We start from the raw sequence: 25,418 nt of genomic DNA on the forward strand, positions 1-25,418 counted from the left end.
GAAAGAACGGTGTCCCTTCGCTTCAGGACTAGGTTAGCCCACAGGTTTGCCATCTGGTGGGTGAGGTAGGAGATGGCCCTACCTCCAGACTGGCATAGTCTCCTGAAGGCAGAGTCCTCCCCGGGTACGATAGCGCCCGAGGAAGCAGCCACCTTGGATACTGTGAAAGACCACAGATCCAGCCAGGAGACTGCCTGGAAGGCCACCATGGCAGTGGCTTCCAGGGTTGTGGCTTCTTGCTGAGAGAAGGAGATACTCTCTGCCGCAAGTTGCTGCAACGTGAGACCCGGATCTAGACGAACCAGGTCCGGGTCAACCTGCTTAGGCAGCAATGCCCTCTCTGACGGAGCGTGGAAGCGCTTCTGGAGAGGCAGAGGAGGGGGAAGCAGCTTGTCCGAGCAGTTCGATCTGAGAGAATTATCCTGCCCAGACACAAGACTATTCACTTGATCGAGTACCCCTCGGCAAGTGTGGACCAAGGCAGCCCCACTGAAGCCTTGGGTTCCTTCTTGGGTCCCCAGTAGGATTCGAGGCGCGACAGACGATCCACAGACGGGGCTGTGGTCCCTTCCCTGAGGTCGTTGTGCTGACGAATCAGCGCAATAACCTCAGCAAACGTCCTCTGTATCTCAGGGGTCTCCGCATCCTGGGGAAGAGGACCCTTAAGTCCTTCCAGAGCGCGGTCCTCATGATCTACTTTCCCTGCAGGAGAGAGAACTTGGCAGACCCCCATGATCCTTCCTGCACCATGTGGGTGTAAGACCTGGCCGAACCAAGGACCGAGCCAAGCACATACGCCCCCGAGGTAGAACTCTTGGGAGATAAATTGCCAGAGTTCTTCCTGTCTGACTCGTGCCCCCTGGAAGGAGCCCAGGAGGTAGAGGGGACAGGCGAGGAGAATCAGGCGCTCCCACTGGCCTTGCTTGCAGAACCAACAGGGGCAGTGGGCCGGGAGCGGTCACCAACCTGCGGTGATGACGGCAGCCCGGGTCGAGATGGGCGCTTTCGCCTGGGCGAAGCAGTCTCCTGAGGGGAGCAGAGTGGCTTGCGCAGACGTGGCCGAGGACTGGGAGGAGTCAAACACGCGGCTGGCTGGCGCGAACTTGCGCTGTCCTCTAGACGTGCCCCAGTCTTCTTCAAGGACGAAACCTCTTAGGAAGACTGAGTAGGGGACCTCTTCTCTGCTTCTCCAGGTGTCCGGACCCGAGGGGCCGGTGCACCTTCCCGGGAACCTGGCTTGGTACTCGAGGGAGTACCAGCAGGAAGAGTAGGGGCACCTGCATGCCCAGACTCTTTGTCTCGCCCCACACCTGAGTCTGTACGGAGAGAGGTTTCTCCCGTACCAGACTGGGATACTCAGGTCCATAGAAGGTGCTTCCACCCTCAAAACCTGAGGATAAAGTCAGGTCAAAATGGGAAGCCTCCATTCACTCCAGGGTGGGGAAATACCGCACCCGGAGCAAGGAGAGGCCCCAGAGAGGATGTCCTGAGCAACCGCTTCCCCACGCCCTTCCACACCTGATGAAATGAATGAGGAAGGGGAGGGGGAGTCATCACCTGAGGGAGAGGGAGCAAGTAGGGGAAGTTCACTGGGAGGGAGAAACGATCCCGACGGATTAGCCACCACTGGAGTCGCCGGGGGCATGTTACCCTCAGACAATTCCTTGGCGGGCTTCCAACGGTGGCGTCTCCTCCCTTCGAACCTCCTCCACTGCTCAGGAGACCAGGAACAACACTCACTACAAGGAGCGATGCGCAAACACACACGTCCCCTGCAAGTGGGGCAGAGGGCATGTGGGTCCATGTCGGCGCTAGATCGAAAAGTATTGCATCTCTTGCCTACTACCCCAGAAGACACACGCTGAGGATAGGAGGGTTTAGAAGGCTTATCAACATTCATTACAGAAAAGCAATTAACCCTTAAACGCCGACTGGACGTGTCGTACATCAACTAAAATTGTCTGTAGGGTGCCGAGTGGACGTAAGGTACGTCAACTACAAAAAGTTTTTTTAAATATTCGCAGAAAAATAGTTATAGGCCTAGTTTGCGAAAGATTTTAAATCACGCGCCTTGAGGGATGCTGGGAGTTCACGGATCACACTGTTGTTTTGTTTACAAGCGTTACCCAGCCGCGCATGCGCAAATTTCTTCTTCTCGCACTACAGAGCATCAGTGACGCATCTCAGAAATTCTTTCATTACTTTGTCGTAATTTTTGCACCGTTTTATATTAGCCGTTACATAAAGTTTTATATATGAAAATGTGCATAATTTCATGTAGAATACAACAAAAAACAACCCATGGTTGTAGCTTTTATCAGTTTTGAAACATTTTCATATAAATCACGATATGTGCCAAAATTTCAACCTTCGGTCAACTCTGACTCGACCGAAATGGTAAAAAAACGCAATTGTAAGCTAAAACTCTTACATTCTAGTAATATTCAATCATTTACCTTCATTTTGCAACAAATTGGAAGTCTATAGCACAATATTTCGATTTATGGTGAATCTTTGAAAAAAATCTTTATCCTTATGTCCGCGAGGTAACTCTACCGAAAATCTCAGACATTCTTTCGTCACTTTGTCGTAATTTTTGCACCGTTTTATATTAGCCGTTACATAAAATTTTATATATGAAAATGTGTGCAATTTCATGTAAAATACAACAAAAAACAACCCACGGTTGTAGCTTTTATCAGTTTTGAAATATTTTCGTATAAATCACGATAAGTGCCAAAATTTCAACCTTCAGTCAACTTTGACTCAACTGAAATGGTCAAAAAACGCAATTGTAAGCTAAAACTCTTACATTCTAGTAATATTCCATCATTTACCTTCATTTTGCAACAAATTGGAAGTCTCCAGCACAATATTTCGATTTGTGGTGAATTTTTGAAAAAAACTTTTTCCTTACGTCCGAGCGCAGTAACTCGGACGAAAATCTCAAATTCTTTCGTCATTTTGTCGTAATGTTTGCACCGTTTTATATTAGCCGTTACATAAACTTTTATACATGAAAATGTGCGCAATTTCATGTAAAATACAACAAAAAACAACCTATGGTTGTAGCTTTTGTCAGTTTTGAAATATTTTCATATAAATCACGATAAGTGCCAAAATTTCAACCTTCGATCAACTTTGACTCGACCGAAATTGTCGAAAAATGCAATTGTAAGCTAAACCTTTTACATTCTAGTAATATTCAATCATTTACCTTCATTTTGCAACAAACAGGAAGTCTCTAGCACAATATTTCGATTTATGGTGAATTTTTGAAAAAAACCTTTTTCCTTACATACGCGCGCGGTAACTCTGCTGAAAATCTCAGAATTTCTTTAGTCACTTTGTCGTAATGTTTGCACCGTTTTATATTAGGCCTTACATAAAGTGTTATACATGAAAATGTGTGCAATATCATGTAGAATACAACAAAAAATAAATCATGGTTGTAGCTTTTATCAGTTTTTAAATATTTTCATATAAATCACGATAGAAAAAATTCGACCTTCGGTCAACTTTAACTCGACCGAAATGGTCGAAAAATGCAATTGTAAGCTAAAACACTTACAGTCTAGTAATATTCAATCAATTACCTTCATTTTGCAACAAACGGGAAGTCTATAGCACAATATTTCGATTTATGATGAATTTTAGAAAAAAATTTGTTTTTATGTCCACGCTTACGAATTCATGCATCATTTTGTGATAATATTTTCTCTGTGTTGCTTTGATCGTTTTACAATTTGTTCTATACCAAAATCATCGCAATTTAGTGTACAATACAATGAAAAAACATAACTCATTAGCTTTAACCATTTTGCTCACAGTGCGGTTTGTAAACAATTATATGAAATTTTTTTTTGCGCTGTCATATATTCCAATATTTATATATGATAATGATATTTTTTTCATTTCTGATGGTTGCATACTAAACTTCAGGCAATGACAAAAAAAAGGAGCCAAAAATGAACTCTTAATCTTAAAAACTAAGCGTGCTGTGATTTTTTTAAAAAACTTTTTTCCGCTTCGGCGCTAACTCCAGAATGCCGCCGGCATACGACAGACACTTTTGTAAATAGAGACTCGGCGTTTAAGGGTTAAAGTTCCCACCGGGAAAGCTGAAGAGCAGTCAGGGTGAGAGCGAAGAACAATGTCCGCATTCTACAACGGCCGTTTCCAGCCTATACTGAAAGTAATTCCTAATGTAAAGGACCAACGGTTTGTATACCATGTCGGAACAAACGCTAATTTAAGTGAGTTATACATGTCCTTTCTAATATATTTTTTATTTTTTTGCTTTATTTTGCAAAATTACAATTATACAATCCCTGAATATGTTTATGGACAAATATTTATGAAACATACTGGGATGGGAGACATAGTGCCTTTTTGTGAGTTATACATGTTCTAATATTTTTTTTTACTTTACTTTGCAAAATTACAATTACAGCTGACATAGTGATGTAAAAGATAAGAACTAAAACGAGCGATAATTCCTGAGTATATTTATGGACAAATATATACGAGATATGAGATCGGGAGATGATGTATCTTTCCCATGAAATCTCATGGGAGAGTATTCCTAATATCAGTGAGCTAGAGCATTGCCATTGCCATAAGTCATTTATAGCCGAGTCAAATGATCTGATTATTTTCTCACAAATTTGTTCAAACAGCATGGAGCAAAATATTCTCACGAGTATATCTGGATCGAACCCAATATCTAATATTGAGTTCCACATGATCATATTCAGACGCAAGGGGTTAAAAAGTGTTATTTTATTAAAATTTACAATGAACTGACAATGCATAACAGGAAAAGGGGGTCAGAATGAATCATTTTCACATGATTGTGCTACACCAGAAATGTTTTGGAATATTGAATAAGGACATTTTGAGAAATTCAATTACAGTACAGGTAGTCCCCGGTTAACAGCGGGCTTAGTTTATGGCGATCCAGTTTTATGGGGCTGTCTAGCGACGATAATCACCAATTTTCGGCGCCGAAAATCACCGGTTTCCGCTTATCGGCGTCAATAATTGGGTATTGGCGCCGACACATACCTAACAGAGGCGCCGATAACCGAAAATTGGGGCTTTTCAGCGCTAATAAGCCCTGGAAATCGCCGATTTTCAGTTATCATCACACCCTCAGAATGGAACCCCACCGATAACCAGGGACTGCCTGTATATGATTTGCATTATGGTATTATAATAACAGAACATTCAAGTGTATTACTTTTATCAAAATTTTCAATACAGTAATGATACATGTGAGAGAGAGAGAGAGAGAGAGAGAGAGAGAGAGAGAGAGAGAGAGAGAGAGAGAGAGAGAGAGAGAGAGAGAGAGAGAGAGAGAGAGTGTGTCCGCTTGCTAAAATTAACCAAACTAAGATAGTCACTATAGTGTATAGTAGTTTCCTTCAATAGGGATGTGAAATCAGCTGAATGTAAAATTTACTCTTAGTTTCTAGTTGTTACCTAGGAACATTATGCAAAGAAGCTAAATGGTAATGGGGTTTACAATTTTGGTAGAAAATAAATATGAATCACGTTCATCTTCTGAATAAAACTGGTTTATATGGGGCAAAATTAGATCAAATTCCAACATAAACTATTCTCTAAAACAACCTAGCATTTGCCCTTGTAGGTCATTATACAGAGATTTTACTGTACAGGCAATCCCTGGTTAACGGTGGAGGCTCTGCTCCCAGCCGATAACTGAAAACCGTCGTTAACCAGAACAATACAATAATTATAGTGATAAAATGGCGCTTACGACACCGTAAGCACCGATAGGCGCCAATAAACCTCTTACTGACACCGATTAGCCACTTACCGGCGCCAAAAATTGCTTACCGATGCTGATAAACCACCTACCGACACCAACAAACTGCTTTCCAGCGCTGAAAACTGCTTGCCAGTGCCAAAAACCTGGTTAATGACGTTGTTAGGCAAGCATCGTAAAACTGAAACACCATTAACCGATGCTGCCAGTAAGCGGGGACTGCCTGTATTAGGCTAAACAGTCATTCTTTATTGCTGCACCTAATTTAATAAAAGCTGTTTAACAGCACTTACTTCAGGATGAAGTAGTTTTCATCGGTAGCAATGCAAACATAGTCCCCATTCTCTGACCAGAAAACTTGACGTGGCTGAATTTCAATGCGACGGACAAGCTCTTGTGTTTCCCAGTCGTAGAATGCAAGGCCGGTGGCACTAGATCTACATCCCAGCAAATACCCACCAAAGATAGCTGGAAAAAGACAAAAATGATAAGAATGAACAAACATTATCCATTATTACATGGTTCAAAAGTCTTAAGTACCACACAATTTCCAACTCTGTAGCCTTGAACACAAAAACTACCAGCAATACCATTACAGTACAGTATTTAGTTATGATTATTTAACGTAATCTAGCAAATGAACCTCAAAATTTTGTCTTAATTCATCAAGTCCTCTTCCATCTTGTTTTTAAGTGCCCAAGTCTGTTGCTGCACAAAGTTCAGACATTAAACATATCAAAGTTATGTTTACTAATAGGATAATATCTGCCAGTACTCCAGCTATCTCCTTTCACTTCATCAAGGCTGCTGCTACCCCTCCTTAATGCTTTCAACACCTGCTTCACAGTCCAGTGTGAGTTACCAATCTGACAATGTTATACTCCTACAAGAAAAGCACTCCTGAATCAAAGACAGCATTACATTAAGTTGAATACAGTATAGCTATCAGCTGTATACACACATCTCCTACCTTCACAACCAAACTCTGGCTTGAATGACTTCTTTTCCTTGAAGTTCTTGAAGAGCTTGACAACAAAGTTGGATTCTCTAATGGCATATTCAGAAGAGTCGAGCGCCCACACAAATTCGAGTGCAGGCCCAAAAGCCTTGTTTCGCAGTGCCATTGCAGTGTAGATGATGTATTCGCCATCACCACAGACAACTACAAATCTATAATATACAATGTGTATTAGAACAAATTTAAAAGGGAACTTGATGTAACTCAGGTTAATATAAGGTTAAAACTCCAAAAAGTTATAAGAACTGATTGTTTATATTAATAGAGGTAGTACATGGCTTTTGCAATAGGTTTGTTTACATAACCATCCATTACAAACTGGTTATGTACCATGAAAAACTTTTACATTAGTACCATCCTATCTAAAAGAACATTATATACAATTTCAACCTATCTTCACATGCACAAAAGCCTTATTATATGTACCTGTAAAAAATATTCATCATAACCAAACCAATACATTTAGCGAGATACTTTTCTTATTATCTCACACTACTTCACTACAAGCACATAATCTTATGGAACAAGTCAAAATACCATCATCTTATTTAGCAAAATTCCACACATTGCTACACGTGAATAAAGGTGAAACAATTGAATATAAAAAACTAGTACATATACATGTACAGTTGTCCCACTTTACATATACCATTGAGTACCTGTGGTTTGCTATCAGCAATAGGAGAATCTATAACTAAATTATAAAAAAAATTAATTTCAACTTTGCATGGGGGCTGACAACATGGTCTGACTAATCTCTGAATTGCTGTTCCACTATCATGCTGATCCCCAAACTCCCTTTAACAACATCCCAAATGAATAGTTTATCACATTTTAGCAGCCTTGGTCCAAACAACTGTACCCAAGCTTGCTGATATCACCTGTTAAGCATTCCATCACCAAAAGTTTACTTGACATGGGTGCAAAGCATATGAATACTGAGCAATGATGATGAAAATTCTCCACATTATTTTTAGCTCTGCAATAACAATTACTGTACACTCGGCAAGAAAAGTGAAGATACAGTTTTCTTTAGATTTCGTTCATCGAATTTTTATTTTTTTCTTACAGAAAACACATAATCTCGGTAAATTTACTCTAGAATATGAAAATACAATGCAAATTATATATGTTAAATCTGCAAAACAAAAACGTTCAGATACTTAAAAACACCAAGCATGTCCAAAGTAATCAGAATTTCTCAGATAACTTCGTTCATAGAGATCTAAAAGATAGTGTGTGAATATCTCGGTGTAGTACTCTTTACCAGAACGGCAATATTTACTCGTTTTCCGTTATGGACAGGCTTATTATTGCATCATCATACAAGGTAGTGATAATTTCTTTAATTTTCACACATTCATATTTGTATTTCACGGTGTTAAAAGTCAGCTGGAATTAATGGCAGTAAATGTTGCGACAGCTACGGTAAGTTGACCAAATCTATTTAAATCTGCAAGAGCGTTCTCTATGATGTGTGGAGCACTTCAGCGGGAAAACACAAGTAACTGGATGTTTCTTGACGTTGCCCGTTCTCTCTGCATTGCCATAGTTTCTCTCTCTCTCTCTCTCTCTCTCTCTCTCTCTCTCTCTCTCTCTCTCTCTCTCTCTCTCTCTCTCTCCATCGCTAAAACATACTATACAAATATAGTATCGCTCAATCTCTAAAAAAAAAAATAATGAAATGAGTAGCCCTACATATAGGCCTAGGCTTACACAACAGCAACTCTCTCTCTCTCTCTCTCTCTCTCTCTCTCTCTCTCTCCATCGCTAAAACATACTATACAAATATAGTATCGCTCAATCTCTAAAAAAAAAAAAATAATGAAATGAGTAGCTCTACATATAGGCCTAGGCTTACACAACAGCAACTCCTCTCTCTCTCTCTCTCTCTCTCTCTCTCTCATCGTAACATTGCATTCGTTCCTTTATTGTTCCCCACGTTGCTCAAATTTAACTCTTGATTTCACTATGGAAGATCGCGTTTCCGATTATGCAAGCATTCCGTTCATTGTGGTGTCGTAAATTCATTTGTATAAGGTTAATTGGTAGGTTACGTCGAAAAATGTTTATTTTGCTCAGAACTGTCGCTGCAAATTACAACTTGAACGAATACTGTAAAGCTTACTACTGCATTTAAGTATCAATGATGTCAGAATCGTAGAATATGATTGAAAGTTATAGGAGGTCAAGCAAAAAACCAACACACTAAGACAGAAGCTCCTCCCCTTTCTAAAGTTGCCAGATGTCGCATTATTGAGCAATATACTGTATGTCCAAAGATTTAAAAAAACTGTATCTTCACTTTCCTTGCCGAGTGTACAACATATAACTTGCTCAAAGTGTTGGGTACAATTACTATTATGAAATGTTTTCAAGTGCTTCAATAACCTGTTTAATAAAATACACATCAATTATATAAAATAAAAAAATAAGTTAAATAAACACATACAACATAAGGATTAAAATTAATTTAAATGTAAATTGTTAAAAAATAGCCCTGTCTTATATACATGCAGTCCCAGGGTTACGTCAGACTCGGCTTACGTCATTCTGAGGTTACATCACTCTTCAAATATATTAATAAAAAATTATTTCCAGGGTTACAGAGCATGTTACAAATTTACGACGCTAGTCTGACGGACGACTGGAACTTTAATGTACTGTAGCTCCAAAACAGCAGAATGGTCAAAATTTGGAGGTTTTTTTATGAAAAGCTCAATAAAAACATAGTTTACGTCTTTTACAAGACGTGCAAAGGATTCAAAAGTAAGGTTTCCTTACAATTTTCAATGTCGTCTCGGGTTATGCCGTTTTTCAGCTTAAATCGCAGCATAGGAATGGAATCCCAGACATAAGCCAGGGACTGAATGTACTTAGTTTCAGAGTAAAATAAAAATATAAAACATGAAAATTATCAAATTAATTCGTTGGATACTTACCTACTGCTAAAGTTAGCTTATATCCTGGCGCCATTAGGTGCAACTGGTATTCAAAATAAACAAAACAACTGGTTAATACACTAAGACTGTCTCTGTAATCACCTGTTTCCCACCAGGTGGCATTGGAATGTTTACGTTCTTGTCAGAATTCTTCATGACCACCCACTAAGATGTGGAGAGGCTGAGTGGGTTTCCACTTTAATGGCAGGTAAGTATCCAAATAATTTTACCATAATTTTTAATTGGAATGAATCTTACCTATCAGATGTTGGAACCACAGCATAGCAAGACTTGTCAAGAGGATCCTTACAGTGAAAAAGGACTACTGTATCTCAAAATAAAGACAACTAACTTCAGATATGAAGGTATGGCTCTATACACTAACGTGTATCTTCATGCTCTCAAAATTCGATAGCAGGGTTTCCTAACAACTACTGGTGAGAGACGAAGCAAGGTTACTCTCATATTTGGTTCAGGATCACTATCCAAGGTTCTTCTTGAAGCTTTGCTTTTCACTTCAAAAATCCCATACACACAGCCTTCAGAGGATCCTTGCAGCCTACTTGAACTGAGGTGTCAAAACATCAGTTATTGTTACATTTGCAGTTCTTTCACTTAGAATACAAGCCTTGATCACTACTAAAGCAGAACTCGAGAGCAGTTTAGGATATTCCATGCAAAACTTTCATGCGGAAAAGTTTTCTAAGGGCAATACCCTAGGAGGAAGACTTCAAAGATACAGTAGTGCTGTGGATATGATATTCTATTCTGATTTGAGACATCTAAAATGAAGGCCTTGAATGCATAGGGTTTGAGAAAACAATGGAATGTGTCAAAAAACAGCTACTTGTGGCTGAGCTAGACTACATTATAAGATAAATATGCACACAACTGTTTCCCTTAACATTCCTCCCTTAGCTTCAAGAATCTATCTATCTATCTATCTACCTATCTATCTTCACACATAAATACACACACATGTATACGTTATATATATATATATATATATATATATATATATATATATATATATATATATATATATATATATATATATATATATATATATATATATATATATATATATATATATATATATATATATATATATATATATATGATTATTATCACTTTTGTGCGTGATTCATTTATCACACGTAAAGACTTTCTTGGTCTACCCACTGCCTCAGCTATGATATCTTTTGACTCCTGAGAAAGGACTTCAGGCCTTCCAAGATTCTCACTCTTTTCGCGATGACAGTCATATGGATTTTTGTTCCATTTTCTTTTAACAAAGGATTCATCTCTTTTAATGTATTTAGCTATCCATGAACGTGAAATGAAGGATGCACCAGCATCCCTGGTCTCTCTGAAGGTTATAGCCCGGATTCAGTCAATTCATCTGATTTCCTCCAAGTCATTAGCCATGGTTGTATCTAACTCCGTCACTCAGTCTGAACACACAAGAAATGTAAAATGAACAACAGCTTAATAGAAACTTAAAATAATTATACATATATACATATATATATACATATACAGTAATATATAATACATATATATATACATACGGAGAGGAGGCGGGATGGAAGTTCGATGGAAAGAATTGCCGTGACCTAAGGGAAATAGATACTTCTGAAGGAATCCATTCCCAGGTCTCGGCAATGTCGCTGCCAGTTCCAGAGACTCGATAAGTATCGTTTCATCCAGGCATCAGCAGTTGCAATCTTCTTCTGAAGCCTAGGACTTCTTAGCTAAGGAGTTGACAAGGACAAGTCGGTGCCCTGGTACAAACTTTGATTACCGATGTATCTGGCAAATCTCTGAAAGAGAAAGGCAGAACCAAGTAAAGGTTTGTTCTTAAGGGTCGAGCCAGCTCGGGACTTACGAAACCGGAGATCCGAATTGTGACAAAGTCCTCCTTCTTAGCACCAGAATTGCCCAAAAAACTGCGTCGGCAATACCCTCCGAGGCAAGAAGAATTCATATTCTGTTGAAGCAGGGGTGAAAGCTTGGTATCTCGACCTGAATCAACTCCTTTGAAGAAAAGAATTCATCAGGTCGAGAACGCTCTCGGAAGCCAGGACTGCGGCAATCCACGACACTCTCGGTCCCTCGGGAACTGCAAGGGTTGCGAGTGATGAAGGTTATTCATTGGGGGAGACGCGGTCCTGTCCCGGGGATCCTCGCGCCGATTCGTCGGCACGAAGTTCTCCAAAAACACAGGGGCGATCGCAACTTGAAGAGGAAGACCCTCGCTGTTTCCGAAGCATGAAAACTCTTGTACCTCTCCCCTTGGAGGGAGACCTTGACAGATCCCATGAAACCCTCCTCGGCTACCTGGTTATACTACGAGAGAATTGGGGGACCAACACCCAAAGTACGCCAGGGAGCCAAACTCCGAAGATAATTTCGTCGGAGCTCTCTCTGTTCGTCTCACGCCTCTCGGAACAACCGAGAGGAGAAGAGAACAGGTGAGGAGAAAGAGTATCCCTACCTGTCCTGCCAGTACGATAAGCAGGAGAGGCGGACTGTGAGCGATAATCAACCGAAGGAGATTACTGCCCCACGGGGGAAGAAGAGCACTTGTGCCGTGGCAAAGCGCTTTCCTGAAGAGCAAAAAGTTCACTCGAAGTAGCCGAGAGCCCGAATCAGAAAAAAACGAGTAGGGCCGAGCCGATCACGTGAACGCGATCCAGCTGGTTGGTATGCGGCGGACAGGGAAGGCAGGCGGGGCGAGCCAAGCCGAGCTGAGCCAGTCTGGCAAGCCGAACGCGACCGGGGGCCGAGCCGAGCCAATCACGCGAACGCGATCCAGCTGGTTGGTATGCGGCGGACTGGGAGGCAGGCCAGGCGAGCCGAACTGAGCCGAGCCAGTCTGGCAAGCCGAGTCAAGCTGAGCCAGTTTCGTAAGCGCGACCGGGGGCCGAGCCGAGCCAAGCCGATCGCGGGAACACAATTGTAACTGGGCAGACCGGACTTGTCTGCTGTGAACAACTGCTAGTTTCCCGAACTCTAAATTCCTTTGAGGCCGAGGCCCCTCGAGAAGAAGGTTCAAAGGGGAATTCTGTGTCTGCTATCTTGCATGCTCGAACCCTAAAGTTCTAGACACAAGAATGAAGCTCGGCCGAGCAACCGAAGCAGCTGGCGAGCAGTATCAAGACATCTGGCATCTCGGCACCCAGACACCCTGGCGTCTCGGCACCCAGACACCTGGGTGTCCTGGCATCCAGACACCTGGGTGTCTTGGCACTTTCTCTCGTCCTATGCCTCTCGTCAGGAGAGCGCTCGTGATTCATAGAATTCGAGCTACCCACAAGACTCAAAAAAATCGGGAGCGGCTGCTTTGTTTCCTAAGAGATCGAAAGAACCAAGCACAGAACCAGTCTTAGACGTCAGACTTCCAAAACTGGCAATGAGGGAGTGGCCTCGAGAGGCCGCGCTCTCGCAGCCCCCAAAAAGCAAGATCCCACAGGAGAATGCGAATCGGTTCCTGCCTGAGGGCGGGAAGAGCCAAAGAGAGAAACTTGTCTCCCGGAAGAGTCAGTCCCTTAGAAGTCCCGCAGGACTCCCGAAGGGAATCTCTTCCCTGCTTCTTCTGATATTCGAACCGACAGGATCGAGACACCAGGCTGGGAACCAGACCGAGCACTGGCAAGCATTCGGGGAGCGCTTGCGGTGCTGGAAGGAAGAGCAGACACACCTGGGTGCCTCGGCCCTTTCTCTCGCACTGCTCCCGAACTGGGCCGAGGAAAATCTCTCCAGACCAGATCGGGATACTCAATATTCCACAGAATCTCGAGCACTCAGAGCGGCTTGCGAACGAGCACCCGAAGCAGCCCCCGTCTTAGAGGCGGAACCTCTAGGACTGGGAACATGATCGCAAAACGAGGTCTGAGCGCCTGCGGCTTCCGAAACACAAAACCCAGGGCTATGCGAATCAGTTTCCTAACCCGAAGGTCAGGAAGAGCCAACAAGAGACCCACTGCCTCCTCAGGAGGAGGCAGTCCCTAGACATCCGAGGGCATCAAAGGGAAGAAGCAGCCTTCCTCTCCTTCGGCCAACGGAGGTCTGTCCGATTCTCGGGACCCCCTTGGACCTCGGGAGAGGAAGGGAAGACGCAGCAGAAGACGAATTGAAGATAAGATGAAGATGGCGGCGGCTACTTCTACAGGGCAGCTTCCTTCACCTCCACTCCGACATCTTCTACAGGATGGTGGACACAAAACATTGTAACCTCCAGGGTAGTCTGGCAGGAACACAACGGACGCGGCCAGGACACCACCACCAGGAGAAGCAGCAGGTATGATCAGGACAGCCGATGCAGGAGCTACAGCAGCGGTTCGGAAGGCAGGAGTTACTGCAATGGCCAGGAACATCACCTCAACAGGGGACTTCCTTCATCTTCACGCCAGCATCTTCTACAGGATGGCGGACATCGTAACCCCTGGGCAGCTGGCAGGAACACAACGGAAGCGGCCCCGGGCACGACCGGCAGGAGAAGCGGCAGGCATGATCAGGACAGCTGATGCAGGAGCTACAGCAGAGGTTCGGAGGGCAGGAGCTATTGCAATGGCTAGGAACGTCACTTTCACAAGGCGACTTCTTTCCCCTTCACGCCAACATCATCTACAGGATGGCAGACATCGTAACCTCCAGGGCAGCTGGCAGGAACACAACGGAAGCGGCCCAGGGCATGACCACTAGGAGAAGTAGCGGGCACGATCAGGACACCTGATGCAGGAGCTACATTAGCAGTTCGGAAAGCAGGAGCTACTGCAACGGACAGAAATGTCACTTGAAAGTCACCAGCAGTGACAGGAACGATCAGGGCGGCTGCGGCAGGAGACCAGGAAGAGCAGCCCAGAGACTGTCGTCGAGTTGACAAGAGCATAACACAGGGAACAGCAGGAGCAGATGGACCACAGATACGCAGGAGGCATTGCAACAGCATACATGAAAACCAGCAATAACAGCGATCGATCCACATCGGCGGGAACAGAGCCAGAGCGATCCCGACGTGTAAATATGTCATCTAACCAGCTACTGTGGTCGATCCCAAAGCAAAACAATGAATGTCGGGACTGCTTCATGCGAGATATCCTTTGATATATCCAGCCAACTACTGCTGTGTCTGCGATGCTCACTGTCAACCTGAAAGAAAAGCAAAGATGATTAGCAGAGGGAGACTCCTCTCGCTACAAGGGGAACTGCCCTACGCAGCGGGAGGAGGTACTCTACAAGAGGTCGCCCGATCGCTCCCCGCCCCTGGTCTTCGCCCGACGAGCGAGCGAAGAGGGCGAAGGAGAGAGATCTACTAAATGGGAGTAGGAAGAACCTATGGGAAGAGAAAAAAGGACGGAGAGGAGGCCACCAAGGGCGCCGTGGAAGCGGAACTTATCGACGACGCCTGTAACCTCCCACCCGGCCCGTAATTCTCCCAGCGCAGGCAACAAGCAAAACTCAGCATAAGTAGGAAGGAATTAGTGATGCCCCTTATAGAGGGCAAAAGCCCAAGAAGGGAACGAACTCTTACGTCCCGATCAATGTAGGGGAGTGAAGATATTACGTCCCAAACTATATCTCCGAAAGTACAGGGGCGCCTTCAGTATTTACGTAAAGGGCTGCTGGAAGAGAAGCATTACCACTCGGTTACGCTACTCCAATTACGCCCTTGACCGTCAAACCCAAGACACAAGCAGGGAACGATGGCTTATGCAAGGTTATCACAAATCGTAGGTTTGTATTAATAAATATCAAACACACGTATATATAAACAAAAATACAGAAAGATCCCACCGGGATAATAAGAGCTTAATGACAGTCAGGCAGGGAGAACAAAAAAACACATCAGCAACGCATGACAGCCGAAAGCAAACTGGAATGTTTACATCCGGGCAGGCGGGGATAACGGCTGTTTCCAGCCTACGCCTGAAAGTAATTCCTAATGTAAAGGACCGACGGTTTGTATATCGTGTCAGAAAAATCATGGGTTTGTATTAATATCAAGCACACGTAATATATACACAAAAATACAGAAAGATCCCACCGGGATAATAAAGAGCTTAGTGACAGTCAGGCAAAGAGATTCAAAAACACGTCTGCAACGCATGCTGGCCGAAAGCAAACTGGAATGTTTACATCCAGGCAGGCGGGTATTTCCACCTACCTGACAGTAGTTACTGCCTAACCACCTTGTTCAAGAGTTTACTGGCCGTGTCCAGCTTCGCCATAAGTAATTCCTAATGTCAAGAACCGATGGTTTGTATATCTTGTCAGAACAAACATGCATACCTCACAAAAAGTTATTGCATCTCCCCATCTTGGTAAATCTTGTACAGTAAATATTTTACAACAAATATACTCAGAACTTGTTACTGGTTTTAGTTCTAATCTGTTATGATACTGTGCAAACTGTAATTATAATTTTACAAAATAAAATAAATTATTAGAAAAACCATGTATAACTTGGAAAATTAGCATATTTTTATGAGTCTTCTAATAGAGGCCCCACACAGGGCTGTAAATAGTCACTGTCAACTTCCTGTGGAAGTAGGGAAAATATTTCAGATTTTTTTTTCTTACACTGTGTGCATTTGCATATCTTCCTCTTTCCATTGATGTGTTTTTTTCTTAAATTGGCCAACCTTAAAGTCTGCCCGGTCTGGGGGTTAGCCAGTCTGGGGGTTAGCCGGTCTGGGGGTTAGCCTGTCCCTTAAGGGTTAAGTATTTTGCAACAACTCTGGACTTCAGCTGCATAGCTTGCTGTTTTCTTTTCAAGTCTTTCTACTTAACTATCCCTTCCACTTCACCTTGCTCCCACTTTCAAGATATCATTTGAGAACAAATCCTTTGGACAACTCTAGGAATCCGAAAGTTTGGCACAGTGATCTTGTTAAAAATTCTGTAACTATACAGACCTCCCCTTTTACATGTTCAGGTGTTTTTGACATGCTACAATTTTCACTCATTTGTAAGAATAAAAACAAAAATCTTTTGGAACAGCATTTAGAAAACCTAGAAGTTGTTCCACTCCATTCTGGCCCGAATCTGAATATTTACTCCAAGATAAACTTCACTGTTCCTGGTAACTTACTAAAATCATATTGTAAACAAAAACTAACTATACTCACAAACCATACACAAAAAACAACCAAAATTTCAATCTGAAAATCAGCGATCACATAAATCAAACATTTAGTCAATTCCATTTAAATGCCCGTTTCATCTCACCTTCCATTTGGATTATGTGCAATAGTCTGAGGGTAGATATCACAAGCACCCAAGTCCTTCACTGCTAACGGAAGTCTTTCGCCATCAAGAATTTCAGTCTCTCCCATAGCTTTCAGATTTGCCTGTTGAATCTCTGAGTGGCGAGCCCACACAATCTTACCACTGACATCCATAGACATTGCAGGTTCCTCACGCCCAAGCTGGAAAAACAAGTTTCATGATTAACCTCTCCAAATAATATAGAAATAACTACCACAGACATAGGTGTAAATAAATACCTTGAAAGATCTCAGTTCAAATACTACAAACCAAAGTCAGTGTGTGTGAAAACTGCAGAAAGCCTATAGTTCAATTCTGCATAATAAACCATAACTAAGGACACAAAAAAATAAAATAAAACAAATATACTAAAAATAATGGAATTTTGATCATATGAAACTGTTGATAAGAGGGTAAAAGCCTTACAATCAACAAAAGATTTTCTAAAAGCATTACAATTAAGTAAATATTAGAGATCTTGGATTACATTTGTCATGATAAAGAATAAATTTCACTTATTTTTCCTGAGCAATCCAAACATTTTGTCAAGCAAGCTCATTCTTTAGCAAATTAAACCAGATCTATACATACTTAGTGAAAATTACCAGTACTGTACGATGAGAAAAAATTGATAAAATAGAAAATTCACAGCATCCTCACCTTAATCATAACACTACCCTCATCATATCCAAAGCAGACATTGTTAGATCCTTTTAAGGAGCTGATGCACCAAACTCTGTCTAAACCATAGTTCAAAGTGCTCTCTAATCGGTAGGTGTTGACATGCCATACTCGAACAGTGCAGTCCTCTGACCCCGTGAGAATGATAGGCAGCTCAGGATGGAATGAAACTGGCAAAATGAATCAATATTATTTTCTTATGAAAATTAAGAGGCACAAGTAAAACACAACAGACCCAAAAAGGATTTAAGTGTCACTCTGTTCACACTGAAACCAGTTCTTTCATTAGAAAGTTCTCATCGTATACCAATCATTCGTACAGAGCTTCCATTTATAGTCTTGAACATCCCAAGCAGATTTGTATGAAAAAATTTTTTTTGGTTATAAAACTAAGTTTAAAAACTATAAAATTCCTTTCTCAAATAATTCTAGACAATTTTTATGTTAAATATATTGTAGCATATCACATCACTGATGAAAATACAGTATCATGTATTTCATTCCAAGATCATCTTGGTCCAGTTCAAACAATAATTTACAATGTAATGGATCAAGCTCCTGTGTTATTCTTCATTAATCAAATTTTGATAGTGTACAAACACACTATCATGAATGGTTGATGCCAACTCCTAAGCCAAAGTATCTTTAGTTAAAAAAAAAAAACTACTAAAACTGTAGTATACTAAAAATTGTAAAGTAACACTTTTATAATAAAATAAAGTTTTATTTATACTTACCAAGTAATTACATAGCTAAGCAATTTCTATTAACCAGCAGCTAAAATTTGGGAAGAGGAACAACACAGCAAGAAGGATCAATTTGTTTATGCCATGATGTCCATGAGAGGGGAGGAGGGAGGGCTCCCACTCTGTAATTACTTGGTATGTATAAAACTAGTTTATAAAAATGTCATTTTTATATAAGTAACTTACCAAGTAATTACATAGCTGATTCCCACATTGATAGGAGGTGGGATTCGTGGACTTATTCTACCTCAAAGGAGGGATTCATGGACTTATTCTACCTCAAAGGAGTAGTTAACATCAATCCAATGTTTGTTGTTCCTTACCGGGTAAGACAACTACTGCAGGAAGATACTGCCTCTGGTGGCGCTCACCTTACCCCACAGAGGTGTGGCAGTGCTGCCAATTGTCACCTGCTACATAAGTGGGGACCTCGCAGCGAAGGACTTCTCCAAATGCTAGCAAAATATGGAAAGTTTGTCCCTGCCCTGGGCACAGTACTGACACACAACACCAGATAACAATGCTGATACACCAAAAGATTAAAAACACCCTCACCCAACCATTAAAGGACCTGGAGGGTGTCCCAGTACAGAGTACCCCGAGGCTCCCCTAAAACTCAACACCAAATTTCCAAGGCAAAGAGTAAGGATGGAAGGAACTCTTCCTATACTTCCTTTCCCAACACCTTGCCAGCCACCAATAAAGGTCCCAAGGTACTGCAATCATTAAAAACTGTTTCAATATCGCATAGATAATGCACTGACAAAACTGACTTACATCTCCAGTAAGTGGATTGGAGAATGGAGACGAGGAAGATTATATCTGAATGTTAAGGACGTAGCCACGGCTCTAATCTCATGCGCTCTTACTCTCAGAATGGAAAGAAGCTCTTCTCCCACTTGTGAATGTGACTCGCAAATGAGATCTCTCAGAAAAAAAGAGGACAGTCTTCGAGAGAGGTCGTGAAGGGTTATTCACTGAACACCACAGGTGATCAGACAGCCTCTTCTCTTGTCAGTCTTATGGAGGTAGCACTTGAGAGCCCTTACCAGAAAGAGGAATCTTTCTTCATCGAATGAACCTACCACCCGAGATAGGTTCTTAATGCTGAAAGAACGAGACCAAGGTTTGGTTGCATTCTTGTTCATAGCAAGAAAATCCAGGAGAAATCACATCTCCATTACAGTTACCCATTCTTCTATCCAGAACCTGGATCTCACTTACTCTCCTGGCTGTAGTCAAGGCCACTAGGAATAAAGTCTTCTTAGCTAAGTTCCTCAGCGAAGCAGAATCAATACATTCAGGGGGTGGACCTGAAAGCCATTTAAGTACCACGTCCAGGTTCCACTGTGGCGGAATTCACACCCACAAACAACACAACACGCAACACTCACCCTGATCTTCAGTTGCTGGAGATGGATAAGGTCCACAGTCGCCAATCACAGCACACAACCACAAAAACAAAAACTTAAACCGACCCTCCACCAACAACGAACAAACAAAAAAAAAGAATAGACACATGAACCATTAATGTTGGTACCAAAAATAACAGACGAACTCCCCGTTCACTTTCAAGGTTGGACCTCAACTGCCCAAGACTTCCCCAAAACCGAAAAACTCCCGACAGACCGACAGACAGCGCCGTAAAACGAACTCCAACAACCGAACAACTCACAACGACAATTACACTCTCTCTCTCTCTCTCTCTCTCTCTCTCTCTCTCTCTCTGGGAAATCTAAATAAAAACAAATTTCTTCATCCCTCTATATTTCTCCCTCTTTCATTTCCCAACCTCTCTCTCTCACCTCTTTCAAATCTCTATCTACTCACGGATCTCACTCTCTCTCCTCAATCATTCTCTCTCTCTCTCTCTCTCTCAACATTCAGATTTAAATTTTCTCCTCCATTCTCTCTCAGATTCACGCTAACTTCTTCACTATTACCACTCTCAATTTCATCCACAATCTCATCTATACCCTCTAACTTTCGTTCCCAAATACCTTCCCCAATTCTTCAACTAACCCATCCCATTCGCTCATTGACCTTTCCAATTCTTGCAACGATTCATTCATGCTTTCAATCACTCGTATATTACTGCTACGCTCTCTTACTCTTACACTTTGCTCACCTCCAAACGTTCACTAACCCCTACACGTTCAGTCAACTCAGTTATATCAAACCCGCATGTGCTATACGTTCTATCCATACCATCCCATTCATCCGTATTACACGCTTTATCACTCATTTCCACTTTGGCACTCACACCCTATCACACAACTTACGACCACTCCGTTCACTTACGTTCTTCCCTTTCTTACGTCTCCTACCATACTCTATCAAAACAAATTGCTGATCCTCATGCAACAACCCCTCACGTACATGCATCACACGCACCGCTTGCATCCTGGAGGATCCACCCATTTGAACCCTCTTCACACTCAGTTTTCCGAATTCGCTGTCACAGTCACCCTCTTTCGTCTACATACACTTGATACATGCCCTTCCATTCCACATTCGTCACACTTCGCTCTCGGTTCTGACCACATTCTCACATAATGCCCATTCTTACCACAGTTGCCACATATTACATTCACTCGGGTACCCCTGCAACCATTAGCAATATGACCCACCTGTCCGCTCCTGTAGCATTTAACCCCCTATCTTTCGACACTCCCTTACCAAATGTCCCGGTTGCCCACACCGAAACACGCTCCTAAAGCCCACCTACACTCATTCTTTGTATGTCCTTCCTTTCCACATCTAAAACACTTCGCTCGACTTCCACTCACCGACCTTCCCCTTTGTACACTACTATCCCTAACCCGTCCAACTCGACTTCCACTCACCGACCTTCCCCTTTGTACACTACTATCCCTAACCCGTCCAACCCGTTGTTCCCTTACAAACCCATCATTCATCCTCACTGGCACCTCCACATTACTTGTTCTTACACTCCTATCTATTACACTATCGGCCATTCTCATTGGGCCCTCAACACTGCATCCCTAAAGCTTCCAAACTCTGGCACTCTCTCATCTACCCCAGCCCTTACACTTACACTTCTACTCTCTTTTATAACCCTGTCAAGCTCATAATCTTCTACAATTTCCAAAATTTCTCCCCAAGTCAACCTTTCATTCGTCCATCTTTTCTTCTCCTTCCGCTCCAAGTTCACAAATTCTCTAACTCCATCTGGCACTGTCCCTAACAACTTCCGTACTAACTCCTTACATTCATCTATCCCATCATCCCCAAACTTCTTCCTTGCCAACGTCTCCAGCCTACAAGCATACAGTGACAAGGTTTCCCCAGCTTTCATTCTTGCCTCATCAAATTCATTCTTCCTCTTATACTTAACACTCACTTTCATACACCTCACTTGCTCAACTAGTCTAGCTTTCACCTTGTCATACTCAACATCTCCCACACTCATAATAACCCTATACATATCAAGCAAAAACCCAGTCAAATATTCTCCTAATTCTCATGCCCACACTCTCTTACTCTCCTCGTACTTATCCTGACAAAACCTTTCATACTCCCTAAAGAAATCATGCACATCCCTACTTCCATACTCATTATACCTTTCACACCGGGGTACCTCCCGCACATACATAGCCTTTCTCACTTCTTTCTCACTTTCACTCTCACTTTCGCTACTTTCACTCTGTCCTTTCATACCCTCTTCCGAATACAAAGAGTCCACTTCCGCACTTACATTCATCTTACTCATTACACTCTTCTTCCCCCTCTTTTATCCACTTTTATCCACTCACCTCCATCCACCTCACTATCACTACTGCCTTCACCCTCTCCCTTCTTTCCTGCCTTTCCCACTTCCTTACCCTTCTTACCAATTTCCTTTCCCTTTCCCTTCTTCCCTTTTTCCTCCCCTGACTTATCCTTACTTTCCCTCCGTTCCTTCCCTTGCTTTTCATTCCCCTTTTCCTTACCCTGCCTTTCATTCTCTCGTTTCTTACTTCCTATTTCCACATCACTTTCATCACTCACGCTTCCATTCACTTCTTCCTCCTTTTCTTTCTCTCTTGCCCCTTCACACGTTCCAGAGGACCTGCCTCCAACAGCCCCTTCTCCAAAACCACCCTTGAACCTACCTTTCATCATTTCTTCCACACTTTTCATCATTCCCTCCAACTTTTTATCCATCCTCTCTTCCATTCTCTCTTCTGACTCTTTCATCTCCCCTTTCATTTCTTCTTTTGCACTTCTTAGCATTCCCTCCACCTCCTCCAACTGACTCCTCAATCTCTCATTCTCACCCCTCAACCACGTATTCTCCTCTCTCAACCTTACCAGTTCCTCTTCCATCCTTCTCTTCAGTCACACTACCAGCCACCAATCTCACTTGCAGCTGCAATACCAGCTGCCCCACGTTGGGCGCCAAATATTATGTGGCGGAATTCACACCCACAAACAACACAACACGCAACACTCACCCTGATCTTCGGTTGCTGGAGATGGATAAGGTCCACGGTTGCCAATCACAGCACACAACCACAAAAACAAAAACTTAAACCGACCCTCCACCAACAACGAACAAACAAAAAAAAAAGAAGAGACACATGAACCATTAATGTTGGTACCAAAAAAAACAGACGAACTCCCCGTTCACTTTCAAGGTTGGACCTCAACTGCCCAAGACTTCCCCAAAACCGAAAAACTCCCGACAGACCGACAGACAGACAGACAGCGCCAGAAACGAACTCCAACAACCGAACCACTCACAACGACAATTACACTCGCTCTCTCTCTCTCTCTCTCTCTCTCTCTCTCACAAAACGTTGGGAAATGCTAAATAAAAACAAATTTCTTCATCCCTCTATACCACTATACTTGCTCTTAATCTTTGCGGTTCGTCATATCGAACGATTTAATAAGTTCAGATAAATCCCAATCTGAAGACACAATACAGGCCTCTATGCCTAACATTGCTCTGTAACCTTTGGTAGTGGATGAGGACAAACCTTTAGAAGTTCTCAGGAACAAAAGGAAATCAGCAATCTCTGTCAAAGATGTCCTAGAAGAAGAGACCGATTTGCTCGCCACCAAGTGTGTAAAATGACCCACTTGCTTGGGCAGACATCAGCTGAAGACTGTCTCCTGCACCTAGAGATAGCTTCTGCAGCCGCTCTCGAAAATCCCTTAGCTCTGAGAAGTTTCTTGATAGTTCGATCCTGTCAGAGCTAGTGTGGATAATCCCTGATGGAATCGCCTGAGATGGGGTGGTTGTCTGAGAAACTGTGTTTTTGAGGAAGTAGTCTTGGGAAATCGGACAGGAGATTTATCGGGTCCGGAAACCACTCCGTTAAGAGGCCAAAAAGGAGCTATGAGGATCATCGAAGCATTCTCATGAGACCTGAATTTGTTTATCACTTTCCTTACCAACCTGAAGGGACGGAATGCATACAGGGCCTTGTCGGACCAGTCCAACAGCATGGCATCCGTTGCCCATGCTGCGGGATCTGGGAGTGGAGGACAATAAAGTGGAAGGCGGTGATTTTTGGAGGTCGCAAAAAGGTCTATACTCAGCCTTCCCCACATCTAAGCATACCAATGGGTCCAATAGCCATTCCATAGGAATCATCTGGTTGCTGCAACTCAGCTGGTCCGCTAAGACGTTCATCTTCCCTTGCATAAATCTCGTTACCATCCTTGTCTGATTTTGATGAGCCCAGAGAAGGTGGTCCTGCGCCGCCTCACAGAGGGAGGAGGAGTGAGTTTCCCCTTGCCTTCTTATGTAGACCAGGGGAGCCATATTGTTCGAGTGTACTGCAATGGTCTTGTCTCAAACTTCCAAAGCGAAGGCTTGTAATCCTAGCCTGATTGCAGTCAGTTCTTTCAAGTTCATGTGCCAACTTTTCTGTTCCATCATCCACCTTCCAGAGACTTCCCTGTCCCCCAGGATCGCATCCCAACCTAATTCGGATGAGTCTGCATAGAAGCTCAGGTCGGGGTTCAGAGGAAAGAGAGACTTCCCTTCTAGTAGCCTATTTTCGGACCTCCACCAAAGCAGGTGTTTCTTGATGTCCTGGGTGACTGGGAACAGAAACGAGTCCAGATATTTCATTCGGTCCTAACTGTATCTGAGGTAAAACTGGAGTACTCTCATTTGAAGTCTCCCCAAGGAGACAAACTGCTCGATGGAAGCCAACGTTCCTAGGAGGCTCATTCACCTGCTGGCTGAACACATTTGGAGACACAGAAACTCGTCTGCTGTTTTTAGACCAGATTCTACCCTCTTGGGTGCAGAAAAAGCCCGAAAAAGACGAGAATTCAGACTCATTCCCAAATACACTATCTGTTGAGATGGAATTAGCCGAGACTTTTGAGGGGTAATCAGTCCCAACTCTTTCGCTAGGAAAAGTGTCTTTTGAATGCCCCCTGTGCAAGCTTCTTTTGTGGGAGAATGATAACCCAGTCGTCCAGATAGATCGAAATGTTGACGCCCACTAGATGAAGCCAACCCACTATCGGAGCGAGAGTGCTGGTGAAAACCTGAGGGGCCATTGAAAGGCCAAAGCACAGTGCTCGGAACTGAAAAATCTGGTTCCGGAAAATGAAGCTAAGGTACTGTACTTCCTCGAGTCTGCATGTATGGGGACATGGAAGTACGCATCTTGCATGTCTATGGAGACCATCCAGTCCCTTTGATGAATGGATGCAAGATTGAGCGGTTCGTCTCCATTCTGAATTTTGTCTTCCATACGAAGACATTCAGGGCGCTGACATCCAGCACTGGTCTCCATCCTCCTGAAGACTTCGGAACCACAAATAGGCAGATTGTAAAATTCCTCCGATTCTACATCTGTGACTTCCTCTATAGCTCTTTTTTGAAAAAGAGCAGAAACTTCCTCTGAGAGGGCCGAAAACTTTCTTCAGCCCATCGAATAGGCGGTCAAGGCGATGGGTTTCTTGACTAAGGGTGGATAATCTTCGCAAGGAACAGA

The 25,418-nt window shown here is 42.9% G+C and overlaps 1 protein-coding gene across 3 annotated transcripts in view; it reads right to left on the reverse strand.

Annotated features, from left to right (window-relative positions):
* beta'COP (coatomer subunit beta') overlaps nt 1–25,418 on the reverse strand; it is a 195,063-nt gene that overhangs the window by 113,284 nt on the left and 56,361 nt on the right. For all 3 annotated transcript variants that reach the window (XM_067128419.1, XM_067128418.1, XM_067128417.1), the window contains exons 6-9: nt 17,684–17,874; nt 16,985–17,184; nt 6,762–6,961; nt 6,085–6,259 (exon numbers count right to left, since the gene is read on the reverse strand). In XM_067128419.1, coding sequence (XP_066984520.1) covers nt 6,085–6,259; nt 6,762–6,961; nt 16,985–17,184; nt 17,684–17,874 — 766 coding nt within the window. The remainder of the gene's footprint in view (nt 1–6,084; nt 6,260–6,761; nt 6,962–16,984; nt 17,185–17,683; nt 17,875–25,418) is intronic.

The sequence above is a fragment of the Macrobrachium rosenbergii genome, chromosome 26, assembly GCF_040412425.1.
Source record: "Macrobrachium rosenbergii isolate ZJJX-2024 chromosome 26, ASM4041242v1, whole genome shotgun sequence".
Classification (NCBI taxonomy): domain Eukaryota; kingdom Metazoa; phylum Arthropoda; class Malacostraca; order Decapoda; family Palaemonidae; genus Macrobrachium; species Macrobrachium rosenbergii.